Consider the following 25,255-nt stretch of genomic DNA (forward strand, 5'->3'; position numbering starts at 1 on the left):
GGTTTTGCCCGGTTTTCTACTAGATATTTATCATTTTCTTACTCATTTGAGACTAGAATGATGTATAGTATGTATCCCAGCTTGAGGCTTAACTTTCCACTTTTTATGATTTTTTTTTTTGATAAACAGGTATTGAATTTAAGGTCATTGAATTTCATAGTTTTCCTTATAGTTTGAGCTTTTATATCTTGTTAGGATAGACCTTCTCTACCCCAGGGTCATACAGATGTTCCTTTATATTGTCTTATAAAGTTTTAAAGCATTCTCTTTCTATTCTTATCTATAATCCATCTGGAACTGATGAGCTGCTGGTTTGATATCATTTATTTTTTCATATAGAGACTCAGTTGTTCCAACACTCCTCATTAAAGACCCATTTTTGCCTTGTGTAAGCCTTAGACCTAAGACATATTGATGTCTTATGAGGCAGATCTTCCTACCATATTCTTTAGTAAGTATCTTGGGTGTTATTATCCCTTTGCACTTTGATACACATTTTAGAATCTACTTGTCAAATATCACCAAAAACCCTGTAGAAATTTTGACTGGAACTGCAACAAACCTATAGAATACTTTAGGGAAAACTGAGGTTTTTAGGATATTTAATTGTGCGTATTGAATCTAGCATTCCATGAAGATGGTATATCTTCCTTTTCATGTTCTTCTGCTTTTATGTCTTTCAGTCAAGTTTTACAATATTCTTTATAAAAATTTCACACATCTTTATTAGATTTATTTCTGGGCACTTTGTACTTCAGATACTATTGCTAATACTGTCTTTTAAAAATTAACATCTTTATTGAGATATAATTCACAAAATTCACCTATTTGAAGTGTACGGTTTCATGGCTTTAGTGTATTTAGAATTATGCAACCATCACTAAAAATCTAAGTTTAGAATATTGTCACATTACTCCAAAAAGAAGCACCTTTACTGTTATCAGTCAATCCCTACTTCTCCCTCCACCCAGCCTCTAGGTGAAATGAGTAAATGAGTGAGTGGATAAATGAATGTATACCCTTTAGCAAGCTTTATGTCAGACATTGGCCCAGCCTTTGCTTGTTGTTAATTTTGAATTTTTTTAATTTTAATTTTTAATTTTTGTGGCTACATAATGGACGTATATGGGGTACTTTAGATGTTTTGATATAGGCACATGATATGAAATAACACATCATGAAGAATGGGGTATCCATGTCCGCTCAAGCATCTATTCATTGAGTTGCAAACATTCCAATTACACTCCGTAATCCATTTAAAAACGTAGTTATTATTATACTTGTTGCTTATTGTTTCTGCTTTCCTCTCCCATCTGTCATTGCCCTGGTTTCTAGGCTAATCTTCTGGGTTCTGTGAGTCTCCTCCATCATTGTTCATCCTCCAGACCTTGGCCAGACAACTTTTTCCAAAGGAAACAGTATTCTAACCACTCTGTTTAAGGAAGCCCTCAGTTACTCCCCTGGGAATCAAGCCACACTCCCAACATGGTGTCTATAGGGGAATTCAAGTTTCCAGGTTGATGACTTAGGCAACTTGGGAACAAACACTTGTGATGCAACTCCTCTGTGAGTCGGAAAAGGTCTCTTCTAGGTCTTTGTTTGCTTCAGAGTCCTCAGAAAGTAAACACAGCTGATCTGATTATTCCCCTCCACTTCCTCCTGAGTCAGAGTTATCTCAGGTTAACTCAGGGAAGAGGCTAAATGAAGCCTTGAAACCAAGCAGCCTCCATGACAGGCATTTTGTTTTGCTTGAATGACTGTGATGATGGGTCTTTGGTTATAAGGGCAGCACTAATTGCATCTTCTTAGACCAACTGTGGCCACCTATTCCCTGGCCTGCAGAGACTGGGAGATGCCAGGTTACCCCACAGCACCCACTCAGTCATTCAGCACAATTTTCTTAAGTGCCCGCTTTGTGCCTGGCACCATGCTCGGAGGTGGGGATTCAAAAGCTCTGCCTCCAAGGGCTTACAGTCTTTCTAAGAAGAAAGATGATAAATCAGAGACTCCATTAAATAGATGACTAGTGCTTGGTTAGACATCTGTTCAGGGCACTAAAGGGAATGAATTTCTAAGGTTCTTACAACCAACTTCTCATGACTTTGTACGAAGTTTGAGGCATGGCATCACCAAAATAAAAAGGGGGTGTCCACTGACACCTGCAAACTAGCAAACAGACACAACCACTTTGAAAACTGTTGGCCTGGCACATTGGCTGATGCCTATAATCCTAGCACTTTGGGAGGCCAGGGAGGGCAGATCATGAGGTTAGGAGTTCAAGGCCAGCCTGGCCAATGTTGGTGAAACCCCGTCTCTACTAAAAGTACAAAAATTAGCTGGACATGGTGGCATGCGCCTGTAATCCCAGCTACTTGGGAGGCTGAGGCAGGAGAATTGCTGGAAACGAGACCTGGGAGGCAGAGGTTGCAGTGAGTCAAGATTGTGCTACTGTATTGCAGCTTGGGCTACAGAGCGAGACTTCATCTCAAAAAAGAAAAAATTGTTGAGCAGTATCCACTAACGATAAATGTATACATACCCTGTGCCCAGCAGCTCCTTTTCTAGGTCTGTATGTAGTCAATAGGAAATGTATATGTGAATTTTATATTAAAAGAGAAAATTGTAAATAAATACTGACCTGTAATTGAAACGTGCAGCAGACTGCAGTGTTTAAGGGGAAGTGAAATAATATCTGCAGTTCAGGCCAAGCATGGTTGCTCACGCTTGTAATCTCAGCATTTAGGAAAGCTGAGGCAGGAGAATTGCTTGAACCCAAGAGTTGGAGACCAACCTAGCAACATAGTTGGACCCAGTCTCTACAAAAAAATTAAAAAAAATTTAGCCGGGCATGGTGGTGCATGCCTGTGGTCCCAGCTGCTTGGGAGGCTGAGGCAGGAGGATCGCTTGAGCCCAGGAGGCCAAGGCTATAGTGAGCCATGATCACACCACTACACTCCAGCATGGAGAAAAGAACAAGAGCCTGTGTCAAAATAATAATGAATAATAGTGATGATAACATATAGTTTAAAATACACTCATAAAAGAAGATAGATGAATAAGAAATGGGCAGATATGTAATAAAGCAGCTATGGAAACATGTTAGTCAGGGAGTTGAGATGGTGAGTTTATGGGTGCTCACTGTAAAATTTTGCAACTTTGCTATATGTTAATAAACTTCATATGAAATATTGGGAAAGATGTATATACATGCTTGCCCAGAGATATGTACAAGAATGTTCATAGCAGCATTATTCATAATAGCTCCAAACTTGAAGCAGTAAAAATGCCCGTCAACCATAGAATAGAGACATAAATTGTGGGTGTAGTGATCCAGTGAAATACTGTTCACGTATGAGAGTGAATGAGCCACAGCTATACACAACGATGTGAGCAGATCTCACAAACACAGTGTTGAGAGTAAGAAATCCGACTCGAAAGAGGATGTTCCGTATGATTTCATTTACGTAGAATTCAAAACCAGGCAAAACTCATCGATGGTGTTAGAAGCCATGACAGTGGTTTTTCCGGAGGTAGGGATGGTGACTGGACAGGGCACTGTGGGGGCTCCTGGGTGCTGGAAGGCTCTGTTTCTTGATCTCAGTGCTAAACAGATATGAAAATGCATCAAGCTGTACATTTAGACGTTGTGCACTTTCCCGTATGTTTATGTACATCAGTAATAGCATACAAGGGGAGAAAAAGCAGGAAGATCAAACGAATCCAACTAGAAGCTTTCCCTAGCCAAGCTATTGGAGTAGGAACCCACTGTAGGCCTCTCTAGTAAACCAGAGTTGTGAAGGTATGAAACTTTCCTTTGGGGCATTCATTTGTTCACTTAGGCATACATTCACGTTGCATCAGTCCCTCCATTCTTCACTGATGTGCTTGCCTCTCCTTCATACAGATGTTCATTCACATGCACTGTGCTCTGGATCCAGAGCTGCTCTGTAAGGAGTGACCCAGCCTGGAGCTCACATGCATAGAGAGAGGCATGCCGGCATTTCGTTCCCCAGCCATATTTCCACATTCCTGGATTCCCATTTGTGATCCTTCCTGGGTATGTGCCCTAAGTTAGTATTTGAATGAGAGAAACAGAACCAGTAAGATAGATATAGGTGCATATAAAGAGATGTCTTATATGGAACTCACTCGTGATTTTGGAGATGAGCAAGCTCTGAGATCTGTCGGGTGAGTCAGCAAGCAGGAGACCCAGGATGGCCAGTGGTGTGGTTCCATCTGAAGGTCTGCAGGGTCAAGGCCCAGGAAGAGCTGCCTGAAAATTGACAGTTCTAGTTCAAAGGCAGGAAAAAGCCAGTGTTCTAGCTTGAAGGCAGGCAGGCAGGCAGGAGTTTTGGGGCATGTCTGCCTTTTTGTTTCAGTCGGGCCTTCAGCTGATTGGCCAGTGACCACCCACATTTGGGAGGGCAGTCCGCTTTCTTCAGTCTCCTAATTCAAATGTTAATCTCATCCTGACACGCACACCCAGAGTATCACATGACCAACTATCTGGGCATGCATGACCCAGTCGCGCTAACACATAAACTTAACCATCATCAAACCCTGAAGCATGAAAAGCCTTCTGGCTCTGAAGGCGCAGCCCTGTAATGGAGGAGGTGTAGCCAGGGGCACGGCCTGGTGCACATCACATCACAAGTGGACAGGCTGTCACCACCATGCACTTTGGTCCTATTTTACATATGGTTTGGATCAGTCATTGGTGGAAAAGAAGGCTTTGGCTGCCCAGTCTGCCTCCTGGATGGCGATGTTTTCTGTCTTAGAAAATAAAAAGTTATTTTGATTATTGCAAAATATATCATGCATACAAAAAGAGTAGCTGGAAGATATGCCTGCAGTTTAAAGGAATAGTTTAAAGCTTGGCAGATGGCAGATGACTAGTATCTAAAGGCCACTCGTTCCCCTCCCTAAAGGCAACCTCTCCACTCTTGCCTGGAGAAGCGACTCTCCTGAGTTTTGTGCTAGCCATTTTTGTGCTAATCATTCTGTTGCTTTTTATGAAAATCAAAGAGCACATCTCTAAAATAATAGATGACTTTGTTTTGCCTGTTTTGAGCCTTTAAGAACCAAACTGGGGCACAAATTTGTCTGCCGTGTGCTTTTTCCCTCCGCTGAGTGCTGGGCTCTGTTCATGTTGTTGCATGTAGCTGTCATTGATTCATTTCACTGTCATATAATATTCCACTGTAGAGACTGACCACCACATGTTCATCTGTTCCCCCCTTGGTACATATCTGGGTAACTTCCAGTTCTCTGCAATGGCGGTTGAAGCTCATGGGAGCAGTCCTGCTCACGTCTCCAGGTGCACAGAAGTGAGGCTTTCTCTAGGGTATACACCTGGCAGAGCAGGTGCCCAGTGGTAGAATATGTCTCTTCACTTTTCTAGCTAATGCCAGGAAATTCTCTGGAATGATTGCAGCAATATCTATTTCTACCAGGGATTATGAGAGTTTCTCATGGTACTACTCATGCACACCATGCATAGACCCCTTACCATCCTGCCTGGTCTCAGTGAATCACCTTCCCTGGCTTTCAGCCACCCCTACCCATACCACAGTCAGAGCTTTAGTATGGTAGGACTGTGATGCCCCCTATGTACTTCATGGATACTCAGGACAGCACGTTTCTTGGGTGTAACACAATATGTGAGCGTGTGTGAAATTCCCACCGCAGGGCAGAGGGCACAGACTTTAGTTTGACTGCAGTGCAGCTGTCCCAGTTTCTCCTTCAAGGGAAAGGAAGAAAACAAGCTCAACCAAGTGGGCTGTGCCCGGGGAGACTTCTAGGATCCTCTCTCAGTACCAATGTCAGGATGCTCATCTAAACTGATGAGCCGTGTTCTGCCATTTCCCATGGCCAAGAGCAAGGTGTCCCAAGATGGGATGTGTGTGTGATTTGTCATTCCCCAGCCATGGTCTCCCCTGCAAGCATGGGATCACCACCCCCTGCAGCTCTGCCTGGCGTGGAGGGGATGCTTATAAATGACCATCTTTTGTGCCATCTCTTTCCAATTACAGGTTAGCCTGGCGAGGAAGATAAAGACACTTACAACCAAGATGGTAATCACGAGTGGAAATGATGAAGACAGAGGAGGTCAGGAAAGAGAGAGCAAAGAGGAGAGTGTCTTGGCAATGCTGGGGATCGTCGGGACCATTCTGAACCTGATTGTGATCATATTTGTCTACATATACACCACGCTGTGAATGGTCCAGAGCATCCTCAGCGCCCTCAGGATGGCCAAAGACAGGAGTCCTGCGTGTTGGCGGATCACTGGCCAAACCCTGCAGGAACAAGCAGGCTTGACCCACACACGCCGCCCAATCAAATGCACCTTCACACTTTATAAAAGGTCACACAAATAGACCAAACCTGCTGCAGGGAGCAGAAGACACTAAAGCACAATGATTCCAACAGAACTCATTCGCAGCACTAGGAACTCAACGTCTTTGGCAGGGGGCCCAGAAGAATGCTTGGAAGACCAGCCTCTGACACCATCGGTGAGCGGATGGGTGCAGACCTTCATTATTCCAGATCGCTGACAGATATCACGTATTTGAAAAGATGAATAGGGCGGACATGGCTCAGATGCGTGTCTCCCAGGACAAGTGTTTCATCTTCACTTGATAAGCTATTTAGTGGAAAAACCACAGGGGCAACCCTTTGCAGGCATCCCATTCATCAAAAGTGTCTATTTGATACCGGGGAGATAACTTATTTTTCTTTTTTCATCGGCTTGACGTGTGTATCTGTTCATATCAAGGTTTATAAATATATATTTTTAATAAATGTGTTCTATTTTTTAGCATGAACCAAATACTTGGAGAGGCACTCCGAGATCCATAGAGCTTTCCTTGATTTTATCTGCTTTGCCTACGCCCCTCCCCCAACTGCAGATGTTCTCTTGTCTCATCTTGAGTCTTTTACTTTTGCTCTCTTGTTCTCTCTCTCTCTCCCTCTCTCTCTCTCTCCCCCCCCCTCCCCCTCTCTCTCCTTCTCCTTCTCCTTCTCCTTCTCTGTCTCTCTGCCTCTTTGGTCTGAAGGACATTTTCCCATTCCACCAGCCATGGTTTTGGTTGGCGCATGTTTTAAGATTGTCCATTGAGTGGCTTTTTGTTGTTATATCCAAGATATAAAACGATTGTGGGCATGCAGACCTAGATGCACCATTGTCTTTACTGAGAATTATGCATGAATAAGGGCTGAGTGATAGATCAGCTTGAAATGCAAAGGACTACCATTGAGAAAGAAGAGCGTGGCTGTGTTTGCGGATGAACTTTTGAACGGAATATTCACCTTCTTACTGGCAGCATTATTATTTCATTCTTGTGACCATTTGTTTATCAGATTTTGATTTTAGTGGTCGTGCACTGTGAGAGTTGGGAAGAACAAGGCAGAAAGCTCAGTACTAGGTGCATTACTCCTTCCTTTACAAGATACCCGGGATCCTCTTCAAAAGTGGGTGGGGTGTAAATGACACGTGAACTCCCCGCTGAGAGCTCATGGTGGTTCAGGCTGTGAGGATAGCCCTGTGACAAGTGACTTTTACTGGGCATGAGGAGGGGATTTAATGACTGCCCTAAAGGACTGCTGCATTTTTTAAGCCCTTGGTTTATACCAACATGAAGCTACTTTCTCTCTGGCAGGGATGGTTGAATAAAAACAAATTAGCTCCCTTCTCCTGGCTCCCTGAAATAGGCCCTTGCCTGGCTACAGTGGCATGGCCTTAACGAGAGGGTTAGTATTCCTTCTGTCATTGCCAGCTGAATTAGTCCATCTTCACCCTGCTGATAAAGACATCCCCAAGACTCGGCAATTTCCAGAGAAAGAGGTTTATTGGACTTACAGTTCCACGTGGCTGAGGAGGCCTCACCATCACAGTGGAAGGTGAAAGGCAAGTCTCACGTGGTGGCAGATGAGAAGGGAACACGTGTGCAAGGAGACTCCCCTTTTTAAAACAATCAGATCTCGTGAGACTTATTCACTGTCACGCGAATAGCATGGGAAACCTGCCCCCATGATTCAGTTACCTCCCGCTGGGTCCGTTCTACAACATGTGGGAATTTAAGATGAGATTTTGGTGGGGGCACAGCCAGACTGTATCACCAGCCTTGACCCTGGGCAGAAGCAGCAGCAGTCTGCCTGGCTGGATCAAATGATCCTGAGGCTTCTATAGTCTATGCCTCCAGATCTCTCCCTCACCCATGCTATGGTGTCTGAAATTCCACCATTAGAGAGTCCTTTCTTGGGCTCTGTTAAAGGAAAAATGCTCTTTTATAAAGCAAATGCCCCTGAGCAGCTGGCCCTGGCATCGATTTATCAGACGTCTTCTCATCCCGGCCAGAAGGAAGGAAGCTAAGGTGCATAGAGGGCATACTGTGTGCTCAGGCACTGTGCCAGATGCTTTAGTTACCTAGAATCATCGAATTCTCATAGTAACGCTGTGAGAGAGGGAGTCTTTCCCACACATTGTAGAGAAGAATAAAGGGCTCAGAAAGATCAAGAAATGTCCCTGAGAGATCAGACCGCTACTAGTAGAGTCAGGATCCAAACCCGATGTATCTGATTCCTTCACCCTTGGGGCTCCAGAAGCTCCTGAGCAAGAGAGGAAGTGGAGAGGTGAGAAAGCCGCAGGAAGACCACCACACGCCCTTCTCCCTCCCCTGTAAAAACCCTGGGAACTTTTTGGACACTGGCAGAATATCATACACTAAGGACAAGAGACGAGAGGAGGCTGGTTAGAAATTAATGTCAGGGAGAAGGAGCTACTCAGTAGGCTCTGTGTGATTCTAGAAAGACTGTATGAAAATTCTGAACAGTTAACAGAATAAACAATAAAGGTGCAATGGAAAAAATACTTGATGTCTCTTCTTTCAAAATTATGGGATATGAAATGATTCAATGTCATTCCTTTGCCTATACATAGTGTTATTTTTTTAAAAAAAACCTGAGTGTGATGCTGTTAAATGGAGACTTTTGTTTGGACTATGGAAGCCTCCGTGAATTTTCAAGTATACTAATTTGAAATGTATTGAGAGGGAAAAGGGCCTTTCCAGTCCTCTGCTCCGAGACGAGAGGAGGCACCACAGCTCCAGCGTGCCCTGTCTTATTTCCTTTCTAATTTAGTAGAGACCACGAACACGCACTGGGCAAACTCAGCTTCCCCCAGATCTGAAGCCATCGCGAAGGGACGTGGAAGGGAGAGGCGGGCAGTGTCCCTCCATCCTCCACATCTGAGTGAGCCCCGAGCCCAGACTTGGCCAGCAGTAGCAATACCCGAAACAATGCCAGGGCCGTGTACTCTACCAAGCACTTTCCACTCATCCCGTGGGGCACAGAATAATCACGAGATGTGTGTGTTTATCCCCACTTTACACGATGAGGAAAAGAAGCAAATTGACTTTTCCAGAATTGCAGCCAGAACCCAGCAGAAGTAGGTCTTTGCCCCACGTCCACCAGCAGTCAGCACCTTGCCTGCCCCAGGTGGTGTGTGTGATGAGCCATCTGGCTAGCTCAGTCTCACAAGATACAGATTCCCATCACCCTGGCACTTCTCGATCACAATACAGCTGTCCCTGTATTGATCATAATCCAACTGGCCTTTCGCCTCTCCCCTGGGAAAGCAACTTTGACAGCTCAGGTCTCAGCAGTGGAGGGCCAGTGTGCTGCTGGCAACATAGCTCTATGGCCAGAAACCTGGTCGTGAGTCCCATCTCTGCTTCTTTCAATCTAAGTGACCTTGCAGGCAAGCTCAGAGGAACTCTGAGCTTCAGTTTTCCTCATCTGTAGGAGGGGATAACAACAGCCCCACCTGGAGGACCTTTGTAAGGATTAAAGGAGCCTGATCAGCTGAAGCTGCCAGCGGGGCCTGGCCCACAGCTCATGCTCAGGTCATGCTAAGCTCCTGCTGCTTCATGAAGGCACTCGGGGAGCCACTGGGCAAACATTTTTGGGGGCCCCTCCTGGCCTCACTCCCTCCAGTCTACATGGTGCCCTTGCCTGCAGGGAGGCCCAGGAAGGGGCCTCATGCCAGCCACAGAAATAGAAGTTGACATGGCAGCCCGGTCTTTTCATAAATCACACACGCATAGTCACAGTCAAAAAGAATTACAATTCTAAAAATTCTATACAAGCACTTTTTAAAATTCAGGTAATTTCCAAATCTCACAACCCAGAAGCAACCACAATTAATATTTAGTGTGTAGTTTATAGAGCAGGTGGCTTGCATATCTGTTTGATGAGTCCACTTTCCTTGAATTTTGAAATCTGCTTGCCCTAAGGCAGGGCACACTCCTCAGCTACTCTCCCCAGGGTCTGCTCTCCACATTTCTGTAACTTGGGTCACAAGATGTTCTAGATGACATCTTTGAATGGCCGTCCAGGCATTGACCTATAAACAATAGATTGGATATTGAAATTTATAAAAAACGGCCTCATGCTATGAGCATGGCCCCCAAATAATTTTGTCACTGGCAATTATGGATATGTTTTCATGTCAATGTATCTATATGGGCAAGCCCTTGTGATGGTTGTTCGGCACTCTGTTGTTTAGACACACGGACGCAAAGTCCCCTGTTCTCTTATTGCTGACCCTTAAGGTCATTGTCAATGTTTTGCTACAAACCATGCAGCCTTGCTCTTCAAAGCATCCCAAGCATTGCCCTTACCTCCCCCATGATCCCCTAGAGTGGTCTCAGGTAGTGTCCTTTACAGCAAGTTTCAAGGACATATACCTCTCTCCCTCCCTCCCTCCCTCCACCTCTCCCTCCGTCCCTCCTTCTCTGCCTCTCCCTCTCCCTCCCTCCCTCCCTCCTTCTCTGCCTCTCCCTCCCTCCCTCTCTGCTTCTCCTTCTCCCTCCCTCCTTCTCTGCGTCTCCCTCTCCCTCCATCCATCTGTCCCTCTCTCCCTCTCTCCCTCTCTGCCTCTTCCTCCATCCCTCTCTATTCTTCTCCATCCCTCTCTCTGCCTCTCCTTCTCCCTCTGTCCATCTCTCCCTGTCCCTCTCTGCCTTTCTCTTCTTCTCTTCCTCTCCCTCCCTCTCTTTGCCTCTCCTTCTCCCTAACCCTTTGCCTCTCCTTCTCCCTCTCCTTCCTTCCTTCTCTGCCTCTCTTCCTCCCTCCCTGCGTCTCCTCTCTCCTCCTTGTCTCTCTCTGCCTCTCCCTCTTTCTTCCACTCTCTCTGCCTCTCCCTCAGTCCCTCTCTCCCTCCCTCCTTCTCTGCCTCTCCCTCTCCTCCTTCCCTTCCTCTCTCACTCTCCCTCTTTCCCAGTCCCTCTCTGCCTCTCCCTCTTCCTCTCTCCCTTTCTGCCTCTTCTCCCTCCCATTCTGCCTCCCCTTCTCCCTCTGTCCCTCTTTTTATTCTTCCCTCTTTCTCCCTCCCCTTCCTCCTCCTCTAAGCACCAGGGCATCAGCTCACTTTCCTCTCCTTTACATGTGGCCACCCCCATGCTTGGCTGGGGGCGGGGGGTCCCTTCCTACCAGCTGCCTGAAGAGCATGAGAAAGCCCTCCCTTCCCTGTCTCACTGTTCTCCACACCAACAATCCCAGTGGCCCTTTAGGCCCTTTCCTATCAGCAACTTCATGAGCCCAGACTGGCTAGGAGCATGCCACGCATTGGGAAGAGAAAGTTCCAGGGGACAAACCCCTGATTTCTCTTCTAAAAGAGCTCCCCTAGGAGACTTGTGGCCTCTACCTCCCTAAAGGCAGGACCCCTATAACAGGACACCTCCAGAAAGATGCCCGTGTGGACTGGGAGACCCTCTGGCACTGCTGTGTGATGATTTCTCCCTGTCATGGGAAGCAGATGGGATGAACAGACTGTCAATATTTTCTGTTGTTCATAAACATGTTACATAAAACTGTGGATACTTTTCCCAGAAGATGTTGCTACATGTTGCCACAAGAAACAAGATTCTGTAACTGTCAATTTTCTCTTAAAAGACTTTAAGAGGTGTGCTTGTTTACTTTCTCCATTTCCTTAGGGAGTCATGGGGAAACTTTTCCAGAATGAGGTAAGAGTCACAGTTGCATGTCCCCATGGGAAAGTAATAAAAGGTCATCATCCTTCCCTCCCTGACGCAGCAGCCCACCAGGTACATAGCTCAGCTTCAAAGCCCGGGCATCCAACTCTGTCATCCACCCCTAACTACCAAGAAGACAGCACGTCTCAACATCCTATTGGGGCACTGGCAACATCCCACCTCCCAGCCAAGAGCAGGAAGCAGGGGCGTCGTAGCTGAATAGCCCTAAGCATTGCAGTTAATCAAAAATAAGAGGACAGCACTTTTAACTAGGATCTGTCTCACTGGGACTAAAGGAATCAAAGTTAGAACAAACACAGAGAGGTGAGTCAGCCTTAATTCCGGCAAGATTTAAAGCCGACACTTAATGTCTCCCTTATCTCATCTTTCTCTTAACCAGGAAGGGGTTGTTTCTAGCATGAAAGGCCAAAGGCACAGATTGACTGACCCATCCGTGTGGGCCGGCCACAAATCAAAGCAGACAGGACATTTCATCGCCGAGACCTCGAGCCAGGGAAGGTTGACTTCAGGCGCTTCCTCACAAGCCTGCGCATGCCAGAATGAACAGCGGTAACTTCTACTGGAGTGGATGCGTGGTTAGCTTGCCGAGCCCCTCAGTCAGTTTTTGAAATGATTCATAATTCTCGCAACAGAAACCAGGCAGCCGCCACAATGCGGCGTCCTGCCCGCGGTTACCGTAACTCTCCCCGCTTCTCACCATCCAAGCCTCTGTTGTCGTAGCCTCTGGAGTCACTGCCTGACCGAGGTTGGCCATATCCTTTTTTCCTTTTCTTCTTTTCTTTTCTCTTTCTTTTCTTTTCAGATGGAGTCTCTCACTGTTGCCCAGCCTGGAGTGCAATGGCGTAATCTCGGTTCACTGCAAACTCCACCTCCTGGGTACAAGTGATTCTCCTTCCTCAGCCTCCTGAGTAGATGGGATTACAGGTGACCACCACCATGCCTGGCTATTTTTTTTTTTTTTTTTTTTTTTTGTATTTTTGGTAGAGACAGGATTTCACTATGTTGGCCAGACTGGTCTTGAACTCCTGACCTCGTGATCCACCCGCCTTGGCCTCCCAAAGTGCTGGATTACAGGTGTGAGCCACCACGCCCAGCTGTGGCCACGTTCTTTCTTTGGTAACTTTGTTTTCATTTCTAAAGAGCCTGCTTTAGTGTTTTTAGTTCTAAAGACTGTACTGTGGAACTTTGGGTTCTGAAGTTCTGACACTGCCTCCGTGTTGAGAGGAATGTGAACTCAGCTTCAAGGGGCTGTTCTGGCCTGGCCACCCAAGCCGCCAATAGTTCTCACCTCTCACACCTTCCACCAGAAAAGTTGATGGATCATTCCACTGCCTGTGAGTACTGAAGCAATAAGTGTGTGCAGAAAGCCAATCCTCACTCCTCAAGGACCATCCCCCTTTTTTTCTGAGAGCCAGGAAGTTATCCAGAAATGGAACTGGTATTCAGAAGTAGGAAACCTATGTTCAAGTCCCAGCACTGCCACGTATTGACTATTGATCTTGAATCACACCTTCAGTGTTCCTGAGCCTTCATTTTCTTGTTGTGAGTTTAATAATTCTGGTCTCTCAGTGTTGTCTGGATTCCGTCTTTATATAATGTCATTTGGGGAGCTGAGAAATGTGTGCTTCTGCTAGCAGTTAATCACAGAAATTAGAAATTACATACAGATGATAGATAAAAAGTAAATACATAGCAGAGACGAAAGAATTTATAGAGATAGATATATTTAGATAGATATGTGTATTTAAATTTATTCACTAAAAATGATAAAGATACAAGATTCAGATGCAGCAATGTTTCAAAATCCTTTTATTGTCAAAATTAAGCACAGTTTCACCTGGGATGGTGGCGAAGGCCTGTGTATGCGATTGGAAAACTAAATATTAGGAACTTGGAAGTAGCTACATACTGAAATGTAAGCACAATGGTCTCTTCCTCAGTGATTTGAGATTTGAGCGCTGTCTTCTATACAAACAAATATTTATTCACAAGGCAAAGGTGTGTGTGTTACAATTTCAGAGCCCTCTGTGTAGACAGATGGCTTAACCTCTTTGTTCCAGGGGGTCCTCAGAAGAATTTTTGTGGCGTGGATGAGCCAGGACACCTCGCACCAGTCGCAGTCAGGAGTTAGCCGCATCCCTGTGCTCCCCGGCCGGTGCTCACGTCTCCTACTCTGCCTCCTTACGTTCGCAGAGGCATAACTAGTCACAGCTGCTGAAAGAAGTCACTATAGGGTTCTGGGTCTCTGTGCCAGTAGATGACATCTAAATTTCTGAGGTTTATCATTTCTCTGGGCCTCAGCTTCATTATCTACAAAATGGGATGCCCCCTGGCAAGGGCTTGGTAAGGATTTGTGGATTGTGCATGCCCAGCATGTAGCATGGTCCTTGGCACATGCAAGGTGCTTGCTGAATGAAAGTTATTATCATTATTTCCCAAAGACATAGGAGTAACAGGCTCCATTCAGCTTCTTCAAGATTAACCTTAGTAACCACCTCTAACCACCAGCGTGTCACTCTAGACCCCTCTTGTGAAGTGAGCTCTCACTGAAAACTGTATGGAGCTTAATGGTTCTACTACTTACTAGCTGTGTGGATTTAAGACAAATGAATTGTCAGAGCATTTTTTTGCTTAGAGGACGCAATGATATCTAAATAGAATCTCCAGAGACGGATAAAAACACACTAGACTAATTGTTGCTCCTTGCAGTAAAAATACTTCATTTTATTCAATTGTGCCTCCAAAAATGTAGGTACAACAAGGTTTGGGGGGTCTTATCCTAGATCCTCCCTACTGTTTCCTTTCCTTCTTCCAGAGCTGGTCTTCAGCTGGTAGGAGCCAGTATAGATGTACTGGGTGTCATGGCCGACACCTGTTCTGATAAGTTAGTAGCTTGTTTTCACTAGCTGGTGCCCACGCCATACAAGTGAGTAGATATTTTAAATACCACTTAGTTCCTATCTATTATCTTTCCCCAGTCTTCCCAGAAGAGACCAGTACACTCCTTCTTTTTTTTTTTTTTTTGAGACGGAGTTTCGCTCTTGTGACCCAGGCTGGAGTGCAATGGCGCGATCTCGGCTTACCGCAACCTCCGCCTCCTGGGTTCAGGCAATTCTCCTGCCTCAGCCTCCTGAGTAGCTGGGATTACAGGCATGTGCCACCATGCCCAGCTATTTTTTTGTATTTTTAGTAGAGACAGGGTTTCACCATGTTGACCAGGATGGTCTTGATCTGTTGACCTCGTGATCCATCTGCCTCGGCCTCCCAAAGTGCTGGGATTACAGGCTTGAGCCACCGCACCCAGCCTACACTCCTTCTTTTGCAATATCCTCCATTACTAATTTCCCAACCTCTGCCAGCTCCAGCCACCTCTCATGCCTCCTGCCAGGTGCAAGACTCTTTGAGGCAAATACTGCTGCAGACGTTCTTATGATTCATTCAGTAGTCATGATGTCATCCACGCCCAACTCCCTCTCTAGTGGTGGCTGTCTTGCCATCAGGAAGCACTCTGCAGGAAAACAGTACCAGAGTCTTGTTTGCTCAAGGACAGCCCCTATTTTGGTCCAAGGATGGATGCCTGACCCAAGCATTGACCTTTCCATGGACAGTCCAAGGACCCTTGATGTATATATATAGCTTGGCTTAAAAGGATGGGCTGAGCCAATCCAGTTTCCAAGAGATAGAAATAGGAGATGCTAGTAAAAATATAGGTCAGAAGAATGAATATATTGAGAGCTTCCATGACATACAGAGGGACGGGAAACTCTAAGGGACTATGCATGCCTAAAGGCTTGAGTAAGGTGACCAGAACAAGAGCAGAAAACATGGACAGTGTGGTAGATCGAATGATTTATTCTAATTGGTGTAATTATAACTCTAAGAGTTATGTGTTATATATGGGTGATATAGTAGAAAAGCACTATATATTATATATAGATGCTATAAGAGTTATATATTATATATAGATGAAGAAATGTCATATGTTCTCCCTTTCCTCATGTCCCATGGCTTAAGAATGGAGAAGTTTAGTTTCCCAGCTGTGTGCTTCAGGTTTGCCTGCATAGCTTGCTTTGGCTAAAGGAACGTTAGTGGACGTGATGCAAGCGGAGCTTGGCATGTGCTTTTACATTTGGATTTTTCCCTCTTCAGCTTCGGACATCATCATGAGAGAATATATTCTGGGTGTCTACTGCCACCACAACCTGAGTCTGAAAATGACACACCAGTGTGATGGTTAACATTGAGTGTCAACTTGATTGGGTTGAAGGGTGCAAAGTATTGCTCCTGGGTGTGTCTGTGAGGGTGTTGCCAAATAAGATTAGCATTTGAGTTAGTGGACTGGGAAAGGCAAACCCACCCTCGGTCTGGGTGGGCATTCATCTATACCAGCTGCCAGAGCAGCCAGAATGAAAACAGGTAGAAGAACGAGGAAAGACTAGACTGGTTTAGTCTTCTGGCCTACATCTTTCTCCCGTGCTGGACTCCAAGTTCTTCAGCTTTGGGACTCGGACTGGCTTCCTTGCTCCTCAGCTTGCAGACGGCCTATTGTGGGACCTCACCTTGTGATTACGTGAGTCAATACTCCTTAATAAACTTCCCTATTTTAATTCTGTTCCTCTAGAGAACCCTGACTAGTACAACAAGGATCCAAGTCTGTCCAGGAAGCCCACACACCTGCAGCCTGCATAGAGCCACCCTTGTAAACCCAAAGATGTGTGAATGCGACATGTTATATACCACTGGGATTCTCTGGTTGTTTTCAGCACTAGCTGACACAAGCAGAGAGAGGTGGATACACCATGACACAGAGAAGCTTCCATTCCAGACACTTCCCATTTGAATTGTCCTAAACCTAGCAGCACCCCATTCCTCCTCACTGATTTCTGTGGAAGTTTTTGTTATGTTTGTACAATGAACTTTCATTTTCATTCAAGAACATAATCTTAGAAGAGGCATATTCGGTTTTGTGGGTCTACTATTTGGGATTCCTCCTTAAGAAAAAGAATGCAAAATCACAAATGAAAAATTAGATGCTAAAGGGAACTTTTAAATAATTTTTAAAAACCCACAACAAATTACCTATTTTAAAACTCTGAAGGGACTTCTCCTTTGGACCATGAGTAACTGATACCAGATTAGCTGTCTTGCCATAAACAACTAGAAACTAGACAAAATATATAAAGCAGCTGCTTTCAGCATCATTATGCAACAGGAAGCACAGGATTTTGATCTCTGACAGAGGGAATGAGATGGCCCTAAGATGACCCTGGCATTCTACCTAGAGGCATGGTCTGGGTCACAGTATAGGAAGGAAGAGCCCAGGCAGAGTACAGCAGTGTCACCGAGCTGATGAGGCAGAAACCAGAGTTTGGGGCTGCTAGGGTGCCTGGGATCTGCAGTGTAGAGTTTGAGAAAGACAAACTTCCCAGGGAAAGATCTCCAGAAACCTCAGAGGAGTTCCCTTAAGTTTATTGCTATATAATATGTTGTGTGTTAGAAGGCTGATCCAGACTCCCTGAGACCTGGCAGAGAATAGCTGCTGGGAGAGTCTGTGAGCTGAACAGAGATTCTGGATATCAAACAGTGCCAGGACACATAGGAGTTCCAATTATCCAGAGTAGAGAGGCTTTGCTAAATGCACCATGCATTTGAGGCCCTCTGAAAGTCATGCCATAGAATCAAGACTACTCTAACTCCCAAACAAAGATTAACACAGCCTATAAAAACAAATCATGCTAGTCTGCAAGTAAATTAATTGCCAAATAAAACAAAATACAATATTCTATAAAGAAAGACAATAAAATCCAGACTCTCAACAACATGGCATCCACAATTTCAAATATGCAATAAAAGAAGTATGACACAAAAAAGAAAACAGACCCAGAGATAACAGGGACTTTGTAAGTAGCAGGAAAAGACTTCAAAGCAGTTAAAATGTATTTTAGGAATAAAGGAAAAGATGGACTTAAGGAATAAACAGATGAGGACATTCTCATAGAGAAGTGAATGTTATGTAAAAAGACAAGGTGGACATTTTAAAACCAAAAAAGACAATATCTAAAATAAAAATAAAAATTCACTGGCTGGAGTTAATGGCAGTTTGGATACTACATACAAAAAATGTCACTAGACTTGAAAACAGAGCAATAGAAACTGTGCGAACTGAAGTTTAAAGAGAAAAATGGCTTAGAAATAATGAACAGAGTCTTGCTGACCCATGAGACACATCAGGCAGTCTAATGTATTGGAGCCATAGGACAAGAGAGAAAGATTGCCGCAGAAACGTTCTTTTAGAAGAACAGCAAAAAATATTTCACATTTTATAAAAATGTTCAACTCAGAGAACCAAGAAACTTAACAAATCCCAAGAAAACCACAGCAAGATTCATCATAATCAAATTGCTAAAAGCCAGTTATTAAAAAGAAAATCTTAAAAGCAATGAGGGGCTGGGTGAGGTGGCTCACACCTGTAATCCCAGCACTTGGGAAGGCCAAGGTGGGTGGATCACAAGATCAGGAGATTGAGACTATCCTGGCCATCATGGTGAAACCCCATCACTACCAAAAAACAAAAAAATTAGCCAGGTGTGGTGGCATGTGCCTGTAGTCCCAGCTACTCGGAAAGCTGAGACAGGAGAATCACTTAACCCAAGAGGTGGAGGTTGCAGTGAACCAAAATCATGCCACTGCACTCCAGCCTGGGCACAGAGTGAGGCTCTGACTCAAAAAAAAAATGCCACTAGGGGTAGGGATGGGGAAAACAGTCACACAAAGAAGCAGTGATAAAAAATACCACAAACTTTTAATAAAGAATAAAAGATGAAAGACAATGAATGAAATTTTTTAAATGCCAAAAGAAAAAAAAATGGCAACGTAAAATGAATTATATGCCAAACAAAAATATCCATCAAAATGAAGATAAAATCAAGACATAAAAATAAATCCAAAGATGAGAAAGTTGTCACTAGAAGAACTGTATGAACAGAAACAAAACACTGTTACAGAAAGTCTTCAGGCTGAAGGAAAATTATACCAGATGGAAACTGACCTGCATGAAAGAATGAAGATCTCCAGAAATAGTAGTAATGTGGTAAGTATAAAAACATCGTTTCCTTCTTAATCTCTTCAAAATAAAATGGGGATATTTATATCAACTTGAATAACAATATAATGAGAGATTTAGAACACACGTAGAAATAAAATGTATGAAGACTGCGTAAAGAAGTGCAAGGTTGAATGGAAGAACACTTCCTATGGTCCGTGTGAAAGGGCATCATAATATTAACAAATGGAAATCTGTGATAAATTGAAAATGTGGTTATCATCCCTAGAGGAACCACAAAAAATTCTAAAAATAGATATAAATAAAAATCCAATAAATGAATTGTAATAAAACACTATGAAAATACTCAATTCAAAAGAGGCATTAAAAAATTATTTCTATTTTATCAAAATAGAGACAAAAATAACTTCCTCAACCTAATAGGACATTGAAGAAAAACTAAAAGCCAATATACTATTTAATGGTAAAATATTAGAAATGTATTAATACAAGTACATCTGCTGTCACTACTTCTATTTAGTATTGTACTGGAGGTTCCAGCCAGTGCAATAAGGAAAGAAAAATAAATAAAAATTATAAAGGTTGGACAAGAAAAAGTAAAACTGGCTTCATTCATGGACAATATTTGTGTACAAAAACCCTAAGGAATCTACCCAATAACTACTAGATCTTATAAGTGAATTTACCAAGATTGTGAAATCTAAATCAACATACAAAACTAATTTTGTTTTTGAGACAGAGTCTCACTCTGTCAACCAGGCTGGAGTGAAGTGGCACGATTTCAGCTTACTGCAAACTCCACCACCCAGGTTTAAACAATTCCTCTGCCTCAGCCTCCCCAGTAGTTGGGATTACAGGTATGCTCCACCACGTCTGGTTATTTTTTTGTATTTTTAGTAGAGATGGGGTTTTGCCATGTTGCCCAGGCTGATCTCCAACTCCAAAGCTCAGGCAGTCTGCCTGCCTCAGTCTCCCAAAGCTCTAGGATTACAGGCATAAGCCACCACACCTGGCCTAAAAATAAATTTTATTTTACATACTAGAAGTGAAAAAATGAAAAATTATAGTAAAAGTAAAATTGTCATTTGCATCAGGAAACATAAAGTATGCACCTATAAACAAATCTAAGCTCTCATATAATCTAAACTTCCAAATTAAGAAGCTATAAAAAGAAGAGCAAGTTAAAACGTAGACAGAAGGAGATAATAAAGGTAAGAACAGAGTCAATGGAATAGAAAACAGAAAACCAGGAAAGTCAGTGATCTAAAAGCTGGTTCTAAGGAAGGATGCACAGAAGTTATAAATAGCTACCTAAGACTTATCAAAAAAGGGAGAAGATGCTTTCTACCAATGTTAGAAGTAAAAGAAGAGACATCATTATGCACCGATAGACATTAAGATGATTATGTAGGCATAGTACAATTATTGCTAATAAATTTGATAATTTGATGAAATAAATTTTGCAAAGACACAAGCTATCAAACTTCACTCAAGGAGAAACAGAAAACCTAAATAGCCTTATATCTATTAAAATAATTTAATTTGATATTTAAAACCTCCCCCATAATAAAATGCTGGCCTGGATAGATTCTCTGAATTCTGTCAAACATATAAGGAATAAATAATACCAAAGCTATTCAAACACTTTCAGACAATAAGTAGTTGGGAACATTTCCCAACTCATTATATGAGGCCAACATTGGCCTCATTCCAAAATCAAATACAGACATTTTTATAGATGTAAGAGTCCTTTTAAAATTTGCAAATTACAGTTTTCCATAAATAAAGAAAAAAATGAGGCCTATCCCAGAAATACAAGATTAGTTTAACAATTAAAAATCAATGTAGCTTATTATATTAATAGAAAAAAGAGAGAAAAGCATAAGATCATTTCAGTAGATGCAGAAAAAGCATTTGAAAAAATTAACATTCATTCATGATTTTTAAAAACTCTTGGCAAACTAGAAATATAGAGAATTTTCTCAGCATGCTAAATCATATGTAAAAAGAAAAACTATAACTCCAATTATATGTAATGGTGAAAAACTAAATGCTTTCCCCCCACAAATTGGAAGCAAAATATCAATGCAAAAAATATGAAGCGATTAAGAATAAATTTTAAAAAATATGTCCAGGACTTGTGAATGAAAGCTATAGACTTTTGCTAAGAAACACTGATTGACTGAGTGACCAACTGATTGATTGATTGATTTTTAGAGTCAAGATTGTACTCTGTCACTCAGACTGGAGTGCAGTGGCATGACAATAGCTCACTGCAGCCTTGAACTCCGGGCTGAAGGGAACCTCTCTCCTCAGCCTCTGAGTAGCTAGGATTACAGACATTTACCACCACACCGAGCTGATTTTTTTTTTTTTTTTTTGGTAGAGAGGGAGTCTTGCTATGTTGCCCAAGGCTGGTCTCAAACTCCTGGTCTCAACTGATCCTCCTGCTCCAGCCTCCCAAAGTACTGGGATTACGGGTGTAAACCATCACGCCTGGCTCAAGAAACATTTAAAAAGATCTAAATAAATGGATATTATTACATGTTCATGGATCAAAAGGCTTAATATTAAGATTTCAGTTTTCCCTAACTTTGGTCTATGCATTCAGTACAATCGCAGCAAAATCTCAGCTGTTTTTTGAGTTGTAACTGAGAAGCTGATTCCGAAATATATATTGAAATTCAAAGGTTGTATAATAGCCAACCAGTTTTTTTAAAGAATAAAGTGGGAGAATTTATAGCACTTAATTTCAAGACTCACTTTAAAACGACAGTGAACAAGATGTTGTGGCACTGGTTTGAAGAGAAACAAAGAGATCAATGGAACAAAATAGGAAAGCCAAAAATAAGCCCATAACTAATAGGCCAATTAATTTTGATGATGGTACCCATGCAATTTAATGGGAAAATGAGTTTTTTCAGCAAATAGTTCTCATTAAGCATCTCTATTGGAAAAAAAATGAATCTAAACCCTTCACTCATACCATGTGTATAATTAATTTGAGATATGTCAAAGACCAAGGTAAAAGCTAAACATAAAGCTTCTGTTAGAAAACACAGGAAATATCTACCCAACCTTGGGCAGACTAGAGACAGAAAACACTCATTATAAAACAATAAGTTAATACATTAGACTTCATTAAATTCAGAATATCCACTCCTCAAAAGATACTATCAGAAAATAAATAGTCATTATCTGACAAAGAACTTGAGTCAGAATACATAAAGATTGTAAATAACTCAATAATAAAAACAAAGACAATCCAATTGTTAAAATGAACAAAAGACTTGAACAGACATTTCACAGAGGAAGACATACAAATAACTAACAATCTTTTGAAAACATCATTAGCTATCAGGGAAGTGCAGATTTAAACCGCCGCTACACGCCAACACCTTGAATAAAGTTTTTGCATCTTGTAGCTTCTCAGATTTCATAGTATGTGGCTTGAACAGTTGTATAAGGTGCAGTCTTTCTCGTTAACCTCATCTTTTTAAAGAAAAGTCCAAATTGTCACATTTAAAACCATCCAACTATGAGACTCTGGAAGCTTGAAAGAATCAGAAATTTTCCAGACAAGCTTCCTTCTTATATATTTCAAACCTTGTTTCTCCTCCATTAACCACACAATTCTGGTGCCGGGTACCATAGATAATGTTCATATTAAGAATTCGTCTCTGGCCTCTTTTCACCTTTGGTCATGATGTAGCTGAATCAGTTCAGTGAGTGGCAGTTTTCCTGGAAGCTCTTCCAGCTTGCAATAGCTTAACTATATGTGAAAGTAACTGTGAAAGAAATCAATTTATTTCATAAAACTCAAAACAAATCTGTTCCTAACTTGATAATTCCTTTAGTCAGATGCTAAATATGCTCAAACACACCTTAGTGTCACCAGACACGAAGGAATATGTGATGGAGGGGAAACCAGATTGGAAAGAGATAGTAGCATTAGCCAGCAGTGGTTAAAATACTGTACTTCATAACATATGACCCTGTGAGCACATTGCCAGAGCCCTGCCTGGTGTTTTATGAAGTCCTGTTCAGTGAGAGGTCCTGTTAGTCCTCATGGTGAATCTACTGCTGTACCTATTAGTGGACACCCACACTTTGGTTTGCAAAAGCAGGATCTCCTTCTTCTGTGCGGTGCTCTTCTCTAATATGATGTGATTCTAGCAGAAGCTGCCATCTTTCAAATCCCACCTCTGTGCTATTCCCCGCTTATTTTCGATTGACTCATGAATGAGTCAATCGGAGTAAACTGTCATGTGGCCAGAGTTGAATGGTTTAGTGTTAGTCACCTTATCTTGGCTGGGACAATTAGAACAAAAGGTTAGGAAGAGTATCAGAGTCCTTTGAATGGCAAAGCTGTGAGATGCCAACATAATCATCATTATCATCATTACCATCACCATAGCTGGAGTTTATTGTATACTCAGTAATATTTGCAAAACCTTATGACATAACATGTTACAGAGGAGAATACTGAGGCTCAGAGAGGTTAGCAAACTGCTCATGGGACAGGTTCCCTAAGCAGAAGGGCTGCAGTTGTAACCCAGACAGACTGATATGAGAACCCCTATGCTTACCCACTACTCTATAGCACATTATTTGATTCCTGGCTGTGGCGGGAAGCTGGCTGGACAGAGTGAGGACATAAAACACAAAGATGCATAGGTGTCCTTGAGCCCCACGTGCAGCCCTTCCCTTCCTGGGATGTGGTCCCAGGAACTTAAAAAAGAAGGGTTTGCATTATATCAATTGCAATCAAAAGAGCTCAACCCGAGACAACCACACAGAATCTCCTTTCACAGTCAGGGTCCATGTGCAACAGGATGGAGAACAGAGATTCCAACGGGTTCTGAGATCCTGAGAACACAAGCTCTACCTCCTTCCCTCTTCCCCTTTATTTAACACATCTGATCTCAAAATGCTGACTTCTATTTTGTCTGGTTGTCTGTGGACCTGTCTCAGCATCTGAGCCCCTCACTGTCCTGCAACAATCTATTGTTACAGCTTGGGGGACCTTTGGCATCCTCTAGTCCATGGAAAGAGGTTCAGGCCAAGCAGATGACTAGCCCAAAGGCACAACCAGGTGAAAACTGCCATCGTGGCTGTTGAAACAGGTGGCAGCTCCTGATGTGCAGGCTGCTGTGGGCTACGGGCTGGTTACCCTGTCAAGGAGATAGTAGCAAGGTGGTAGAAAGAAGACAGCCCATTTTTCTGATGTGGCCTGGAAGTGTAGCACTCTTATCTGCCAAGTTATGCGATATATGTTTTCTTTGTTAACAGCTGGCTAGTAGATTTTATCCTTGTCCAAGAGCAGAGATTAGATTGGCTTTGGAAGTCTGGCATGCAGGCTGTCTGGTATATAAAGAGCCAGCTTTGATCCAAAACCCAGATTTGTGCAAATGCCTCCAAAGGCTCATCCATGAGCGATAACTCCAAATTTTTGGCACAATCTGCTGTGTAACTTGTTGAGCTACTGTGAGGATGGAGCTGGGTGTGGGATGCATGGCAAGGAGGACTGGGATTAAGCCAGCTGAACTGAACTCAAGGGATGGGGGAAGGAACCATCACTTGTCAGGAGATTACAGGGCACAGGATGAGCAACATCCCAGAGTTCAACTCTCTAAGTTCAGATCCTGTCTTTACTTCTTACTAAACAGAAGACCATAACCAGTTACTCAACGTCTTCATGATTTATATCTTTCTTGTGAAACAGGAATGTTAATGTATATGTAAATTTTCAGTGCCACAAAAGAAGTAGCACTCGAATATAAATTTTCTCTCAGCAAGACACCTTTACTTTCTGCAGAAAGGGTACATTCACCAGCAGTTTGCCACAAGAGTACAAAGAACAAAGGAAAGGCAGACATATTTATCCCTTATGGACTGGCCCCTACTGCTATGCTGTGTAGTACTAGGGGCCAGCTGAAGCTGGGCCTCACAATCTAAACTCTACTGATTGGCTAATAACTCAAAACTTTTCCTAAAAGGGTAAAGGCAAGTGAGAACAAAGGAAAAGAGGAAGTCATTTACGAAAGATTTAAAGAAGCAGTAACATTTCCAAATAAGGAAGGGCAATTAACTTTGGGCTGAGGTCTGCCTGGGCTTGTCCAGACATGTCAGGGCAGAT

The 25,255-nt window shown here is 42.9% G+C and overlaps 1 protein-coding gene and 1 long non-coding RNA gene across 3 annotated transcripts in view; one reads left to right on the forward strand and one right to left on the reverse strand.

Annotated features, from left to right (window-relative positions):
• TUNAR (transmembrane neural differentiation associated intracellular calcium regulator) overlaps window positions 1-8,867 on the forward strand; it is a 49,740-nt gene extending 40,873 nt beyond the window's left edge. For both annotated transcript variants that reach the window (XM_054240324.2, XM_035262236.3), the window contains one exon: window positions 6,033-8,867. In XM_054240324.2, coding sequence (XP_054096299.1) covers window positions 6,072-6,218 — 147 coding nt within the window. In that variant the 5' untranslated portion in view covers window positions 6,033-6,071 and the 3' untranslated portion in view covers window positions 6,219-8,867. The remainder of the gene's footprint in view (window positions 1-6,032) is intronic.
• The window catches only part of LOC144577469 (uncharacterized), a 551,905-nt gene that overhangs the window by 351,460 nt on the left and 175,190 nt on the right, over window positions 1-25,255 (reverse strand). The window lies entirely within an intron of this gene.

The sequence above is a fragment of the Callithrix jacchus genome, chromosome 8, assembly GCF_049354715.1.
Source record: "Callithrix jacchus isolate 240 chromosome 8, calJac240_pri, whole genome shotgun sequence".
NCBI lineage: Eukaryota > Metazoa > Chordata > Mammalia > Primates > Cebidae > Callithrix > Callithrix jacchus.